The sequence below is a fragment of the Sturnus vulgaris genome, chromosome 1 (genome assembly GCF_052056855.1).
Source record: "Sturnus vulgaris isolate bStuVul1 chromosome 1, bStuVul1.hap1, whole genome shotgun sequence".
Classification (NCBI taxonomy): Eukaryota; Metazoa; Chordata; class Aves; order Passeriformes; family Sturnidae; genus Sturnus; species Sturnus vulgaris.
This window is the reverse complement of record NC_142243.1, coordinates 5,671,076-5,687,149: the sequence shown is the minus strand read 5'-3', so window position 1 is coordinate 5,687,149 and position 16,074 is coordinate 5,671,076. Positions and strand designations below refer to the sequence as shown.

The 16,074-nt window shown below is 46.3% G+C and overlaps 1 protein-coding gene across 1 annotated transcript in view; it reads left to right on the top strand.

Moving 5' to 3' along the window:
- The first annotated feature begins 437 nt into the window (after positions 1 to 437).
- The window catches only part of ACVR2B (activin A receptor type 2B), a 105,717-nt gene continuing 90,080 nt past the window's right edge, over positions 438 to 16,074 (top strand). The window contains exon 1 of the mRNA XM_014873722.2: positions 438 to 911. Coding sequence (XP_014729208.1) covers positions 860 to 911 — 52 coding nt within the window. The 5' untranslated portion in view covers positions 438 to 859. The remainder of the gene's footprint in view (positions 912 to 16,074) is intronic.

Here is a 16,074-nt window from a genome sequence, read left to right as displayed (position 1 = left end):
GCCGCCCCGCGCAGCCCCGCGATGCCGCGGCCCCCCGCCGCCTCCTCCTCTTCCTCCTCTTCCTCATCATCCTCCTCCGGCCACCCGCGGCCGCCCCGCGCCCCCTCCGCCGCCCCTTGCCTGCCGCTCCGCAGCCTCCCGGGATGCGGGGTCCGTAAAAACCGCGCACGGTCCCGCTCCTGCCGCCGCCGCCCCGCTCGCTGCCGGCGCGGGGAGGAGGAGGAGGAAGAGGAGGAGGAGGAGGAGGAGGAGGAGGAAGGGGGGGATGCGCGCGCGTGTGTGTGTGCGGGGGAGCGCGCAACCCGCGCGCGGCTGCGCGTGCATTGCGCGGGAACCGCGCGGGGGGGAGGGGGGGGGGGCGTGTGCGTGTGCGCGCTCGCCCCTCGCTGCTGGGGGAGCCGGAGGGGCTGGGTTGGGAGGAGGAGGAGGAGGGGAAGGGGAAGAGGAGGAGGAGGAGGAGGAGGAGGAGGAGGGGGAGTCGGTGTGTGGTGCACGCCGCGCTCCCAGCACAAAAGCCCAGGGAAAGAAACTCTTGGAAAGCTGGGAGCGAACGGTGGGGCCGGGCAGGAGCAGGTCGAACCGTCCGGGTCCGTTCGTCTCCACTGGATAAATTTTGCAACTGCGAAGGAATTAAATCCGATTTTCTTGTTGTTGTTTTTTGTTTTTGTTTTTGTTTTTAATTTTTTTTCCCACCCCCTACCCCCAGGATCTTTTTCTTCTTTTTTTCTTTTTGAGAGCGAGAGGGAAGGCAGAGCCGCGCTTCTTCCCCCCTCTTTTCACGCGCTCGATCTTTTTATTTTTATTTTTGTTTCCCTTGGGGTAGAGGTGCACGCGAGGAAAAAAAAAAAAGTAAAGGACTATGTTTGCTTCGTGGCTGACTTTCGCCGTGCTCTGGGGAACTTTCTGTGCAGGTAAGAGCCTTTCGGCGTGTTTACCTCCCGCTCGGGCTCTCGGTCATGTCTCCAAATGCAGGATTGAATGGGCCGTGCGGTTATTTGCAGCCACCCTCCAGCACCCTCCGAAGCAGAGCAGAGCAGCCGACCTGGGGAATCCCCCCGCCGCTGCATCGGCTTCATTTCCTTTATTATTATTATTATTATTTTCTTTTTACTCCCTTGTCCTCCCTCTCCTTCTTCTCCCTGCTCGCAGGACGAATCTTCTCGTGCTGCTTTTTGTTCCCTCCAGGCAGCCTGTGGGAATTCATGGCAATGTAAACACGGCGCGATCTCGAGGAAACTTTGCAAAAAATGGGCATTTACTTCTGGGCGGGGGCGTGGGGGAGAAGCCGAGGAGGTTGCGGAAGAGGAGGGGGGACAAGCTGGGAGCAGCGGGAGGAGAGCTGGGGTCTCTCCGGAATGGTGCGGGGTCTCCCAGGTAGTGGCCATGTGTGCGCTCCGCTCCTGCCGGGCTGCGGTCGTGTATCTCGGGGGGATGTGGAAGACCCCCCTTCCAACCCAAAGAGACCCCCCCCAGTTCCCCATCAGCCCCCCGGGACGCCGCGGTCCCCTAGGGGTTAGCACGGAACGAGTCTCTTGGGGCTGGCTGGCTCCGCGGGGAGCCGGGAGAAAGTTGGGAAAAAAGGGTGTGTGTGTGCGGTGGGGAGTGCCTGAGGAGCATCCCTCCGGAGGAGGCTGCTGCGGCGGAGGAGAGTGTTTATTTTGTATCTTCTTCATCCCACTTATTTCGCGGACACGGGCTACAAACTTCATCTCCAACCTGCGGGGTGCGCGCCGTGCCGAGGGACGCGGGTGGAAGTTCGCCCAAAGCCCGGGCACGGCCGGCGGAGTTGGAGGGGGCACCGGACAGCGCTTGGGGAGGCGGGGAGGGGTCTCCATGGACAGCCCCATCCCGCAGCCCTCGGGGGGCCGGGAAGGGTCAGACCAGCTGTGCTGCCCCCAGCCCTGAAAACGCGGGCACGCTGGAAATCCCCGCGCTCCCCGCTTTCCCTCCTTGTTTTAATTATTGTTTATATTATTATTATTATTGTCATCATTTTCCCTATTCTTTTTTTTTTATTATCGCTGCATTTTCCTCAGGAGGAACCTAACAATTTTGCCTCCCCCTCTCTTGCCTGGTCACCACGACCCCCGGGGGGCTGAGCCCTCAGCCCCCGGCACTGGGCGGTGACTTTTTACGTTCCCTCCATCCCCGGGGGCTGGGGGGGATGCGGGAGGGTGTGCGGGGCCGAGAGGGGGGTGCTGCTTGTGCTTCCCGGGGGCAGTGTGCGGGAGGCAGCGATGCTGCAGCTCCGCCGTGGGGAGCTCCCGGCGGCTTTGCCATCACCCGTGGCGCGGGTGGGGGCCGGGGGGGATCCCCCGTGCCCGTGTCCGTGTCCCCCGCCCCGGGGAAGGCGCTGCCCCGCGGGGGGAGCGGGCGCGGAGCCGGCCCCGGGGCGCTCCTGCAGCCGGGCTTCCTTTGTTCCGAGTGCCCATTAAATATGCGCTGCCACCGCCTGCCTCTGCCATTACCGGCGGTGCCAGCGCTTCATTATTTTTTTAAGTCACACCGAAAGTGCGTGCGAGTGGCAATAAAAAGGGAGCGGACAATAAAAATTAAAAAAAATATAAAAAATAAAAAAAATTAACGTCTTAGCGAGCAAAGCCAGCTCCGGCTTTTTTTTTTTTTTTATCTGATGGCTGGGACACTTGTCCACAGCTTTGTTTCCATGTGTTGGGAAGGGGGTTGTGCGGGTTTGTATTTACATAGCAGTGCTGAGGAGAGCAGGTATTTTGGAAGGAACAGGGGGGGTGTGGGGGGTAGTGTGTGTGCCAGCAGCATTCCTAGTGCTCGGCGTTGCTATCATCACAACAGCTCTCCTGGCTGGAAAATTCTATTATGTGTATAAAGGAGATTTATGGTCAATGTATTTTCTTTCCATATATCTTGGAATCCTTTTATCTCGGGTGATTCAATAAAAGAGATGGCTTCCGGATTTTTTTGGTTTTGTTTTGGGTATGGCGTTGGGTTTTTGTTAGGTTTGGTTTTGGTATTTAACCTGATCCTATGGCTCTGTGCACAGAGTGACTGAAATCTAAGTTGAAGGAAAAAAAGCAATTGCTTTAAAAAAAAAAAAAAAAAAGCACCCTGAAAGCTTCTTAAATGTATCATGTTATGAAAAAGATAATCTGACAGGGCATACCTATGCTGAATTTTTTCTCTCCCCCCCTGAAAATACAATAAAGAAACCCCAGAAAATGAATATAATTCTGTTTATTTGGAAAGGTCCTCTTGAATCACTAAATCAGTGCATTAGCCATTCTGTAAATCCCTCCCTCTCTTTTAAAGCCTTTCTGCCTTTCTTGTGATATTTATGAGTATTTATCAACGTGATCTTCATTGTCCAGTTTTTCCTAAAGCTGTTCAGTTAAAAAAAAATAAAATAAAAAAGAGGAAAACAAGCTGAGATACCCAAAGTTGGAATGCGTTGCTGGGATTCAGAGCACTGGGCTTTGCTCAAAGTATGTCTTTTGTGTGTGTACATGTTAGGGCTCTGTGAAAGTGGTGGGCTTTTCGAAAATCGCTTGACCTCCATTGTTGATGTTTCTCATCTCTACCTTGGCTGGCTGCAACAAAGCAAGCACGGGCTGCTGTTCTTAAAAAAAATAAAAATAAAAAATCTGTTATTCTTAATTTTTTGGAATACTGAGGATTCATTGAGGAAAACATTATGTTTATTTTTAGTCCTTTGTTTGCAAATTCTGTGCAGCCCAAATGTTCAGAAATCATGTTTTAATCGATGATCTTGAGAAAATATAGAAGGTGTAAAAGGATTTGTCTTGCAGAATGCATTGCTAACATGTTTTCCAAGCCATTACATTACTTTTATTTCGGTGCAAGTTTAAGTAATGCCATGCAGCAATGAACTGTGCTGCAAATGGATCTGGTCTCCTCTTTCACTGTCTTGTATTTATCCTCTTGTGCTTGAGAAAGGGAATAAAACTGGCTTCATTAGCTTGCTAATTAAACACAATGAAGTGCGTGGCCCAAGGTTAATGGCAATGGCCTTTAAAAACACAAAACTCTTGAACAGGTGTTTAGGATATATATATATTTTTTAATCTGCTATCAAATCTAGATAATTATACCACCGAGATAACCACTGTCAGAGTTCTGTGGAGAAGAAAATGCTGTGTTAGAGATGCCAATGATCAGTGTATTATTTCTAATGGCATTATTTATAAACACCTCTCCAGGTCCTGCACTACCTGTGGTTTAGCAGCTCCCCCCTTCTCCCCCCTCTCCATTTCGAAGCATCTCCTGCATCTTCCCTTTGGTTCCTGCGGACCAAGCAGCATTAAAAATCCTCTATCCACTCTGTGGACCAGAGTGAGGGTCTAACCTGAGCCTGGGGAGTTAACTGAAGTATTTACACGCCGAAATTTCTGCCATTGCTGGTGGCTTTGAGCAGCCCGTGCAGGCTGTGAGGCTCCTGCTCGCTGGATGCGATGGGGAGAAGCAGCCAATTAAAGCGGAGAGCTCGCACTGCCCGCGCTGGAGCTGTCACCAGCCTCCTGTCCACTCTGCTCTCCATCAGCTAAAACACGCTTGTCAGGTTTTTTGTGCTCCATGTGACGCAACAGTTGTGGACCTCCCCTGCTGACACTGAATAGATTGTAGAGAAGAAAGAAACAGGCCAGCCTCACTGTTTTTTCCTTCCACCCCCCCCTTTTCTTTTCCTTTTCTTTTCTGTTTTGTTGTTGTTTTTGCTCTCCTCTCTCCCTCCCACCATTTTCCCCCTTCCCCATGCACACACTCCTTGCTTTGCAGCTCAGACTAGGAGGGCTCCCTGGCTTCTCCAGTTCTGGGGAGCAGGACCAGCACACAGGTTTAAAAAGAAGAGGGCATCTTTTGAAATGTTGGTAATGGGATGATGGGACCAGCCCAGGAATCCTGCTGCTGTGCTTTGCATGGTGCCTGTCCATGGGGTGGCTCCTCCTGAAGTGCTGCAGGTGTAAAAGGAGCCATGGGATGCTTATCTTTATTTATCAAGGATGAAGGAGGTGGGTGGCAGAGATTTTTTGAGGCTGGGCACCTGTCGGGGTGTATTTCTGTGCTCTGCCCAAAGGCAAAGTTGCCTGTTTCTAGAAAGTCATGACACCTTTAAAATAAAATAAATAGAAGTCGAAGTTACTCCATGTTTGGGGCCCTGTAGCAGAAGGTGTTTCGGCTGTCATGTTCTAGGACCTGGTTTTAGAAACATTTCTAAAATTTAGTGTTAAAGGTAATTGACCTTGTGGTGCTGCACTAGAATAGTCAGAATTTAATGAGATTTTAAGAGCACAGGATTTTCAAGCCCCATGAAATGCAACACCTTTCTTTCAAGCACACCCAGGACAGTGGTCTAAAAGTTGTGAAAGTGATTTGATAAGCCCCTGCTTCTGGCTCTGCAGGGCCCAGGCAAGGAGATGCTCTGATGTCTCCTTATGGTGCCTTGCAGCTCTTGCCTGGAAATGCGTGTGTCCAACCCTGTCAGCTGGCACTGGAGAAGTGTGGCTGTAATTTGGGAAGGGTGCAGGTAGGGGAGAGATCCTTCTAGAGTTCAGTGGTGATCTGGAACCACCTGAAAGCCCTGAATGGGGTCTTGCCCTCCAACAACTGGAGAAGTGCTTGGGAAGTCAGGGCTGGTCAGTGCCCGCTGCAGAGTTGGCATTTCTTGTGGCTGGGCTGGAGGAGTGGTGTCACAGGGCAGGTGGCCGAGTTTGCCAGTGCCTGGGCTGGCTGTGGGCACTGAGGTGGGCACGGAGGTGGGCACGGAGGTGGGCACGGAGGTGGGCACGGAGGTGGGCACGGAGGTGCTGTGCCTTGGCACCACCGCAGCACCCGGGCTCCAGCGCTCTCCCTGCAACAAAACGTTGTGGGAACTTGGGAAATGGGAACCGCAGAGTGTAATCTCTGCTTTAAAGAGGTGTTGTCTTTCTCTTTTATCCCTCCTTGGCCTTTGATTTTAAAGCTAGCAGGGGAGTGTGATTTTCCTGCCTGGCCAATAGCACTGCCTGGATCTGAATTATTCAGTGTAGCACTTGGCATTCTGCACCCTGTTCCCACTTAAGCTCTTTTTCGCCTGTTCCTTCATGTGGAGATTTTCACATCAGTGAAATTGGATGTGTTTAAGAGAGGTGTTTGTGGCCGAAGTATTCACCAGTATAAGCTCTACTCTTCCCCTTCCCTTTCCCCTCCATTAACCATTGAGGATCAGCTAATGTCTAATCTCTTCTTTTCATTATTACTTCATTCTGAAATAATTTTGTATCTCATTAGTCATTTGTTCCTTTAAGGTATATTAGAAAAATATACATCACTCCCCCCTAGTCTTCTTTGTAAGGTTTCTTGGAGCCACTGAAGTCAGAGGGGTAAAGAAGTAAATTAAAGACTTAACACTGCCTGTGTTCTGCAGACCCAGCACATTTTATGCTTAGGTTTGATTATAACTGTTGGTCTTTTTCACCAGTTTCATGTTCTTTTCTCCCTGTCATCTTCCTCCTTTGCTACGGTATAACTTCAATTCAAACTAAAAGTTAAGAGCACCAATTGTCAATGTACACTGTAAAATAATAATATGCTTCCATCCAGCACACAAGTGCCTCTTACTTTGCCAGTATTTGAGTCTTTTACTTTAATTAAGTTATTGCATGTGGCATTGCTCCATTATGCTACTTAAGAAAAAAAATCTGTTTCTGGTGTCTAGGTGCCTCAGAAAAATACGGCTCCTCTTTTTGCAAAGTCCTGTTTGTGTAGAGAGAAGGTCCCTGCCCCAAAAACCCTGACCAGAGGGGACAAGAGGGAGAAAATTCTGTCTGCAAGTGCTCCCTGCTGCATCATGAAGTGGCTCAGCCAAGGTCACACCCAATATTTTGTACCTGTGCTGAAAGAAAGATCTGCCTGAAGAAATGTTTCTGTATGGGGTAAAATCGGGCTTCAGCCTGAGTGTGCTCTGTCCACCTTATGTGATTTTTGAATTTCTTTTCTTCTGATGACTGTGCTGGAGGTGGTTAGTGTATTTTTAGTCTTGGAAAGATCCTTTTCTCTTAGGTTGGGCTGCCTGCAAGCAGGGACCAGCTCGTGCATACAGGTGTGCAAAAAGAAATCCAGGGGAAGGAGCAGCCTGTTTGTGCCTGGCTGGAGGAAGATGTGAATGACTCGTTTCTCATCAATAATTCCACGATTTCCACCTCGGTGTGTCGTTTCACCATAGATTTGGTTTCAGACTTTGGGGGGGCTCTGCTCAGGATTTCATGGGTCTGGCTGCAGAGCAAGAGGCAGCCTGGGCCTGGAGCATCCTTTTTGCCTTCATGATGGGTTTGGGGTGTATTAAGGAGCTGAAATAAACGTCTGAAAATATTTTCTGGAAGTTAAACTTGTATCTCTGGGTGTTTGATCTGGGAATAGAACAAAAATTTACCAGTTATTCCTTGGTGGGAGCGACTTCTCTGAGATCTTGGAAGTCAGTAGCAGGGCAAGGGAATTGCTCCCCGTTCTCTTGGGTCCATGGATGGTGCTCTGACCACTGCATTATCCTTTTTTGTCCACCTGGAATTAAATTTGCTGGAAAAAAATAGAATGCTGTGGTAATTTTATTAAACCAGAGGTGTAATTTGGGTTTTTTTCTCCTTTCTCAGTCTCATAGTAATGTATAGTGTATGAGTGCTTCCTCTTTACATAAAGAGAATAAAGCACATTGAGAAGATGCAGTGCTTTACAATCTGAGCTCCATTAATTTTCACTGAAGTGGATATTCATGCAAATTTAGATGTGGATTTTGAACCGGACTCTTTATGTCTAATATGTATCTTTGTGTGACAAAGGGAGAAGGAAAAGGTGCTCCTGGGAGCAGAGGGGGTGAGTTAATCCTCCTCCAGTAAAGCTGGAAATGGAATGTATTGCTGTCAGTTTTATAGAGAAATAAACAAAACCTGGGGGAAATGTGTGTGTGTCTGGCACTTTTCTAACCCTACCTACCCCAAATCCCAGACCTGTGCCAAATGAGTCCCAAACCACAGCAGCAAAGGTTGTAATTTAAAAAATTCCATAATAGCTAACACTGTAGGGTCTTAAGTGCTCTGACTGCTTGTGCTTTTTAATTTTTTTTTAATTTTTTTATTAAAAAAATAATATTATTTATTTGTCTAATTTAAACCTTTCTTTTTCCAATATAGAACTTGTTTTCCTAATAGCAGCAGATCTCGAAATTTTCTGTGTGGTGACAGTAGTGCTAATGTAATGCTTCTTCCTAATTTATTCCTCTAAGGTGTGAGATGATAAGCCTTTGAGTGGATGAGAGGGATAAAGTTAGCTGCATTTGGGCCTGATCTATCAAATGGTCAATCTAGGTCACTAACTGTTCTTTTCTTCGACATTTAGCTATTTTAAAATGCCTCATGTAATGTGTGCAACTTCTAAAAATTGGCTTTTAGGAATATTTTGCTTATACATAATTTATCTTTGCTGACTGCTTTGAATTCCTGGGGAGGGAGGAATGCAACCATAGGTCTGAAGTGAAGAAATGTTCAATCAAAACTTGTCTCATTTTTGTCACTTTTTAAAAGTGTTTCAGAAAATGAGAATATTTCAGGGTTTTTAAGCCCTTTTAGTACTGTTCTTACGTTTTGCAGTCTCTGGATTGCTTTTGAGGGCTGGTGGATCTTGCTGTAGTTTGACTGAGCTGTCTGCAAACTCCCTCCTCCAGTTGCCCTGTTTGCTATTGATACTTTCTTCTTCTGGGAAAAGAGGGCATTTGAGTTTGCACAGTTGATGTCCAGGCCTTTCTCTGAGGCAGCAAGCTGGGCTTTACAGTGGGAAAGTTGTGAGGAGGCTGAGGCACTGGTCTTGGAAGAAAAGAAAGCCAGTGAGCCTTGCAGGTGCTCCAATGTGGGAAGGCATTGGCTTTGCTTCAGACCGGTGCATTGCCACATGGATTTGCAAGAGTCCCTGTACCCAGCAGAGGGAAACTGCAGTTGGCTTGGGATGCAGGTGCTCAGCGAAGTGCAGATTTGTGGTTATCCTGTGGTAGCCTTGTGCTCACTCTTGGGACAACTGAGCCATGGCAATGCGACCTTCAGGCTCTCTTCTTTCTCCAAGTCTTTATGCTTTGGGATTTTTTTCCCCTCAGCATGGCAACTGGAACAGTGGGATTTGTATGGCCACTTCAGTTCCTGAGAGTAATTAATGGGTTAAGAATGCTAATTCCCCTGTATATTTGCAGGCTGAGAAATTCAGTTGTCCTTGGGTTTTTGTGGTGAGAGTATCCAGTTACAGCCCAGCGGCAGCTATTGGGTGCACAAAAGTTTGAACTCATAATCCTTTGCTTTCACATGCACCCACAGCTTATCAGGCACTTCTAGTTTTATAGGAAAGTTTCTGTTAAAACACATTCTTACACCTGGTGTAAGGCATTTTTCCAAATCCCTGTTGCAGTTGTGCTGGAAAACACTCACCTGGTTGGCTCCTAAAAAGTGAGTTTTTGTGGTGGGCAGTGACATACCTGGAATATTTCCCTGCTATCAAATTCCTTTTAATGTAAGGAGCCAGGGATGCAGATAAAGCTTAGCACAACCTGAAGCAGGATGCTGCATTTTGGTGCTTGGTGCTGCCTTACTGGGATGCTGGCTCTGGCTGCTGCCAGGTGTGCTGTGGAATTGAGTGCCCAGGTCTGGTGAGAATTCTGGAGCCGTGGCATCACCACCTCTGCATGGAGCCTCAGGTGGGGATGCTGTCATGGGGTATGCCCTGCCATTGAGCTGTCTCATCCATGCTCCTGGGCTTCCTTCGAAATATTTCAAAGACTAAAGTTTAAAAAAAAAAAACAAACAGAAAAACAAAAAAACCAAACCAAAACACAAAACCCAACTTCCTTATCCCAAAAAGCAAACCTCAGAGAAACCCAAAAATTCCAACAACCCAACAGAAAAAGCCAACAACCCAAAACTCATGGAGAAGAATATTTTGATTTGATTGCTGTTGTTTTACTGCCATAAGCTCTTCCTCAGACCCTTGGAGCATCTTTGTAAAATGAAATCATGAAGCTAGGCCCTGTGGAAGAAATTCCTGTGTAAGTGTTAATCACCTTTTACACAACCTGGTGGCCCTCCAGTCCCCATTTCCAGGCTTCTTTGGGTATGTGATAAAGACCAGCAGTGCCTGATGGAGCCTTCATGAGCACACTGGCTGTGCCTGGGCTTGGTGACACAAAGCTCATTCAGCCTGAATTTTGCTGGATGTGAAAAAGGTGAAAAGGAAAGGAAATAAAAACCCCGCCCACTGAATGTGCTGTCCCCAGGGTTGTTGTCACCTGATGCCCTGACACTCTGCCTGTTCACATTGGCCAGAGATCGGCTGCATGTGCCCCTTCCTGGAGGGTATTTTAACAATTATATTGTGCCTTAGATAACTACGGAAGTATTTTACAGCTAATTTTTATTGCACTAGAAAGTTTCCTCTAGATACATAGCTTCTGTTATCATCTAATGGGACACAGTGTTGCTAAAAGCAAACATGAGAAACTTTTTTTCTTTTTTTGACTGGTAATACAATTTCCTTTCTCATGCAATCGTGTAGGGATCGTCTATTTATTATGTAGCAGCTAAGAGAAGACCTCCAAGGTAACTGCGAGCCTCAGAGGTAACCGAGATGCGAGTGTATCTGGCTGGGTAATTGTGTCTGCAGGCTCCTTGTCAATGAATCCCTGGTGAAAGAAGAGACCCTGAGCGAGGGGCGTGCCCTTCTCCTGCAGCCCAGAGTCGCCCCGCTCATGTCCCTGATGCTTTTTGCGCATGGAAATGATTCCGAACGAGCTAACGTGCTCAGCTTTGAAGTGTGGTACAACAAAATAAAGTTGGCTAAAAATAGGTCTGAATATGAAAGACAGGCAAAAACTGGGAGTTGGGGGGGGGGGGAGCCGAGAGTCGTTTTACAGGCATTGTTGATAGAATTTCAGGGTCCCAAGAAGGGAAGATAAATGTCTTTCTGTTATAGTAACAGCTGCTCTCTGTCCATCGGGATCTAGTGTTTGCCCATCCAACTCATAATAATTAAACAAAAGAGTTATTTCATAGCAGCCTTGGTGGAGGATTTATGTTGGAATTTTATCTTTTTCGATTTATGCTTTTCTTTGTCTAATTAAGAAAAATATAAAGTTAACCTCTCACCTGGACTGGGGCTCACCCCTCATCAGATCCTTACAACTGAGGGGAGCTGACTGGGCTATTCAGAGCTTTATTAATTAAACAAACAAACAAATCATTAAGTTTCTCTAATGCACTTGTTCTTTGTGAGCTTTCCAGGGATTTTGTGTCCTGAATGTGTGATTCAGGTGTTAGTAGCTCCCTAGTACGGCCACACAATGCAATATACGGATTTCTTTTCTTCTCTTTTATTTTTAGTGATTCCCCCTCCCCATCTTGGGAGCTAGGAGGTCTCTTGTGTCCGAGAGGAGATGCAAAGAAGTCTCAGATGCAAAGTGTAGCAGCGTTTTGGGAATGGATCTGCATTTTGAGAATGGATCTATTTAGTGGGACTTTGTTCTGATGCAGTTAGCTCTGCAAAAGCCCTTGGTGTGGGTCAGTCTTGGGGGCAGAGAGGTCCAAAGCGAGGCAGAGCTTCCTTAGGCACCTCCTCATGTATTCAGCCACAACTTCTAACACAATTTGGGGTCACAGCCTCCTCTTTGCACAACTCTCCCACCATGTTCTGTCACCTCCCCCTGCCCCCGTGGAGGGTTTCCAGAAGATTGCACCTGGAAATAGCTGGTTTGTCACTTCTTTTCATCACAGTGGCACAGCATTTTTAAAAGACATGCTGAAGCTACCATCCCTTGAAGGTCACAGGCTAGAATTTATCCAGTGCTGAAGCACCATAAGCAGCTTCCTGACGTCCAGGGCTCCTATCACAGGATCCTTTCCCAGGTCTTAATGGAATCCATGCCTCTGTGTAGCTGCCTTTTGAACCCTGTCTGTTAATTTAATACCATTTACCCCTATCCAAAGGAGAGTAGGCCCAGTTGGATGGTTAAAACCTGAAGTTGGAAGGTTAAAACCTGAGCTGTGCTATGTTTATATTAATAGTTTCTACTGGTGAAATATGGATCTGAGACTTTGTTCATTCATTTAAACCTCATAGTTAATAGGCAGTAGTGGAAACGCACCATGTGCATGATTATTGCAGTGACCTGATTTCACATGCACTTCTTATCTGACTTCTGATTAAAAAAAAAAAAAAAAAAGGAAAAAAGAATTATATATAAAATTGATTTTGGAAGCCCTATGAAGGAGAAGGAAACCACTTATTTCAACCCCCAAATTCCTCAGAGCTGTAGAAACATTGTCAAAGTAATTGTAGCCTTTTCAAATTTTTTTTTTCTGCGTAGATTTCTTTCTGTGTAGTCTCAGAAAAACTGTGCTCTGTTGATGGATGTCACTGGTTTTTTTTCTACTTGTGACAAATATCTCCCAAGGTATTGTTTGAGTGATGTAGAATTGGTTCATGTGTAAAATTCTAGCTTCTCATGAATACTTTATCATGAATATGTGCATGCCAGGTTCTTCTGGATTAAGGTGTTATACCTTTAGTGGTTTGCTGTGGGATATCATCTTAATCATTTTTGCTGTAATTTAATCATCTTAATTAAAACTGAATTGTGGAAAGTAATTTGGGTCTGGAGAGCAGTGGGGTTTGTATTTGTATTTTTTTTTTTTTTGTCTTGTTAGATGATGGTAATGGTCTTGGCAAGGTTCTGCTAAAAATTAGCGCAGTGTATAAAAACTCATGTTGCCAAGTTAGTCCAGTATTTCTCCAGTTAATTGTGGCCTTGAAGGGTATAATATAAAAGGTCATCTTTGTTAGTGAACTGCAGGCTTCTCCTGCGAGACAGAAATTCATGTCCTTATCAAGGATGAAATCTTGGCTCCTTGGTTACACAATTGAGCTTTGCTATAATGTGGACATCATTAGGCTCTTTATTAAAGCAGAGGAACACTCTAATCAATCTTGGTGCTTTGCTTTCTTAAATGTACTTCTGTATCTGAATTTGCCTTATGGCTTCCCTTTCTTTTCCTGCTCCGTGAACCCCGTGAAGGAGAAAGGTCTGAAAAATGACGTGGGATGAAAAGTTGCTGGTTTCCTCTTTTGGGGGTGTTTCTTTCCCAGAAAGCTTCTGATTGTGACATGGGTTATGAGAGCTGGAATATTCAACCTCCTCATCTTGAGAAGTAGGAGGAGATATTCTGGAAAGAGCAACCACTCAGTTTGGCTTGTGCTCTTAAACAATTTAAAAAAAAAAAACTCCATAAAACTCCACAAAACCAAATTTTATTAGTGGTTGGCATTACTTTTTCTTTAAACCCAAACAAAAGGGGGCTAATTGGTTTTTTTGGTCGGAAAAAAAAAGCCTTCTACCCAAGCCATATTTCTGTTTCTGTGGCACAAGGTCATGGGGCAGAATTGTGGGGGAAAGAAAGAGGTTTGTATTGTGCTTTTATCCCATTTTTTGTGTTCTGAGATTTGTTTTCATTGGGATGTTGGCACTCCAAGGAATGTATTTTTGTGGCTCTGACTTGTGCATTGTAAAACACAGCCAACGCTTGCCATTTCTTTGTTCAACTGCTGTTTCTTTAACCAGCAGATATTTTTCTAGTTGGATAGATAAATGGATCTTTCCCAGTTACTGGCAGTTAGATCTGACTTTGCACAGCTATATAAATTAGATCTGTGCTTCAGCAGAGCTTCCTCCTCAATATTATGGTGAGTCTAGAATTTGGTGGCTTCCATCACCTCTGTTTGGATGGATAATGTGACAAACACTGCATAGTTTTGCAGTCACTCTGTGTTTGTGCTGTGGCTTTGCTCAGATAATTATGTCTTTAAAAACAAGTAAAAACTGGAAAACAGACTGTGCTTTGCTTGCAGATGGAGGAAGTTCTATCCAGGGACTCTGGTATCCAACAACTTTTTTTCAGGAGTCCTGCTTTCTCCTGAATCTGCTTGCAGGGGCTCCCAGCCTCATGCTGGCATCTGCTTGCTGTGTGATGCATGCTGAGGTGCTGAGGGGTGTCAGAAATGGGCTGTGCACCACCTCATTTACAGCTCCCTGGCTGGTACTTCCCCAGTCCCTGCCTAATGGATACATGTGCTCTTCAGGAGCTCTCCCTTGGACTCCCTGGTTCCTGCAAAAATTTGCTCTTTGAGTAATTAGGAGAACTGAATGTTTCTGCTCTGGAGGGGTGAGCTTCCTCGGGCTGTGAGTTTTTAATGAAAACTTTAGGTTATGAATGTGTCATCATCTCATTACTGTTCCTTACTGCGTGGCATCCTGTTGGTCTAAGGTACTTTAGCTGTCTCCAACCTAAATTGAGTGCTGCTTTTGGTATTTATAAACTCTACAACTGCTAAACCAAGCCAAACCTCCAGTTTCAGCAATGGCAGAGGGGTTGGAGACAAGGAGTTGTCTCAAAGGAATACAGTCTATTATAGATTGGGTATAAATCAACCTCTGACTTGTGGGTGTTGGGAGGAAAATTTCCTTGGGGACTAGTAATCCAGAATCAGCCTCCTATAAATCTGCTTGGATCTTCTCCTGAAGCGTGTGGAGGTACTGGAGAGCTGATTATGGATGTAGACCATGGATCTGGGAGTGTGAAATACTGCTGCTCATCCCCTTCCATCACCACACTGGACAGACAGGTCCGAGGAGCAGATTGTTTTCAGTGTGGTAGAAGTGATGAGTTCATTGTTCTGTTCCCTCCCTCCCAGTAAAACCTGCAGACTTGACTTTAGATATTGGGACTTGAAAGCAGACAGCAACAAATATAATGAGTGCTGTTTTGTTTTCTGGGGCTTCAGGTGCAGGAATGCACATTAATCATGTTTTTGTGCTTTTCTGTATTTCGTTTCCCATTCCTTGAGGGCTGGAAAATATTTTTCTTAAAATGAAAAGTGATGTTTTACACCTTCTAAATGGCCCTGAGGGATGTAGCAGCAAAAATCCAACTCCTCACGGGGTAGTGAGAAATCCTGGGAAGGAAGAACAGGGCAGGAACCGATGCCACCGTATCTGCAGGGACAGGTTGGCTCTTGTCAGTTGCTTTCTTCAAACAAAGGGTGTTTTTGTTGTTTTATGGTACCACCCTGTTGCCAGCAGCTGTCTTGGTGCTGCAGGATCAGGCACCTCCTTTAAGGTGTTGGACTTGTCCCTAGCTGGTGTTGGTCACCTCCTTTTCGTACCTGTGTCCATCCTGGTTTGCTCAGTGCTCAGATGCAGAGTTTACAGGAGGTTTCTCCTAATGGGAAACATGCCCAGTAGCAAGTTTGGTTTGTGAGTCTTTATGAACCTTTTTCTTTTATCACCTATCGTGCAATTTGCCTACTTCTCTCATTATTTGGGTTGTTTTGCTTTTTGTTTGTGTCCTCTCCACCTTTCTTTCTCTTTAAAAGAAATTGTCTGTTCCAGCTTCAGTAATTGTTTCCTCGCTTACCAGAACAAAAGCAGCTGAGCCTGGTGGATTTTTTTTGCTTGTGTGTGTGCAGGGATTTTGCCAGGGTATTTTTATGGACACTGCTGCTGAGCTCATCAGCAGTGCTGGGCAGGAAAGCCAGGCTCTGGTAGAGATTAGATATCTTTACAGATTTTTATCTCCAGTTTGCATTTGCAGGGAAGTCAATCTTCACAGTTCAGTAGAGGAGAGGAGTGATGGGGGCTGTGGGCTGGGACCCTCTTGCAGCATCTCCATGGCTGGAGATCATCCTGCTGTGATGGTCCTGTTGATCTTTCTGTGTTTGCAATGAACTCTTCCCTTCCCCTCCCCGAGGGCCTGTTGCTCCTCTCAGCTGGAGGAGCCAACCTAGAACTGTCCCTGCTCTTTCCCCACCGAGGGTGAAATCCTCTCCGTTGCCCAGAGAAGCTGTGGCTGCCCCTGGATCCCTGGAAGTGTGCAGGGCCAGGATGGGAAGGGCTTGGAGCAGCCTGGGATAGTGGGAATTGTCCCTGCCCGTGGCAGGGGTTGGGATGAGATGATCTATAATGTTCCTTTCAACCCAAACCATTTGGGGATCTTCTGGTTTGCTCATTGGGGTTCTGGTGACAATTTG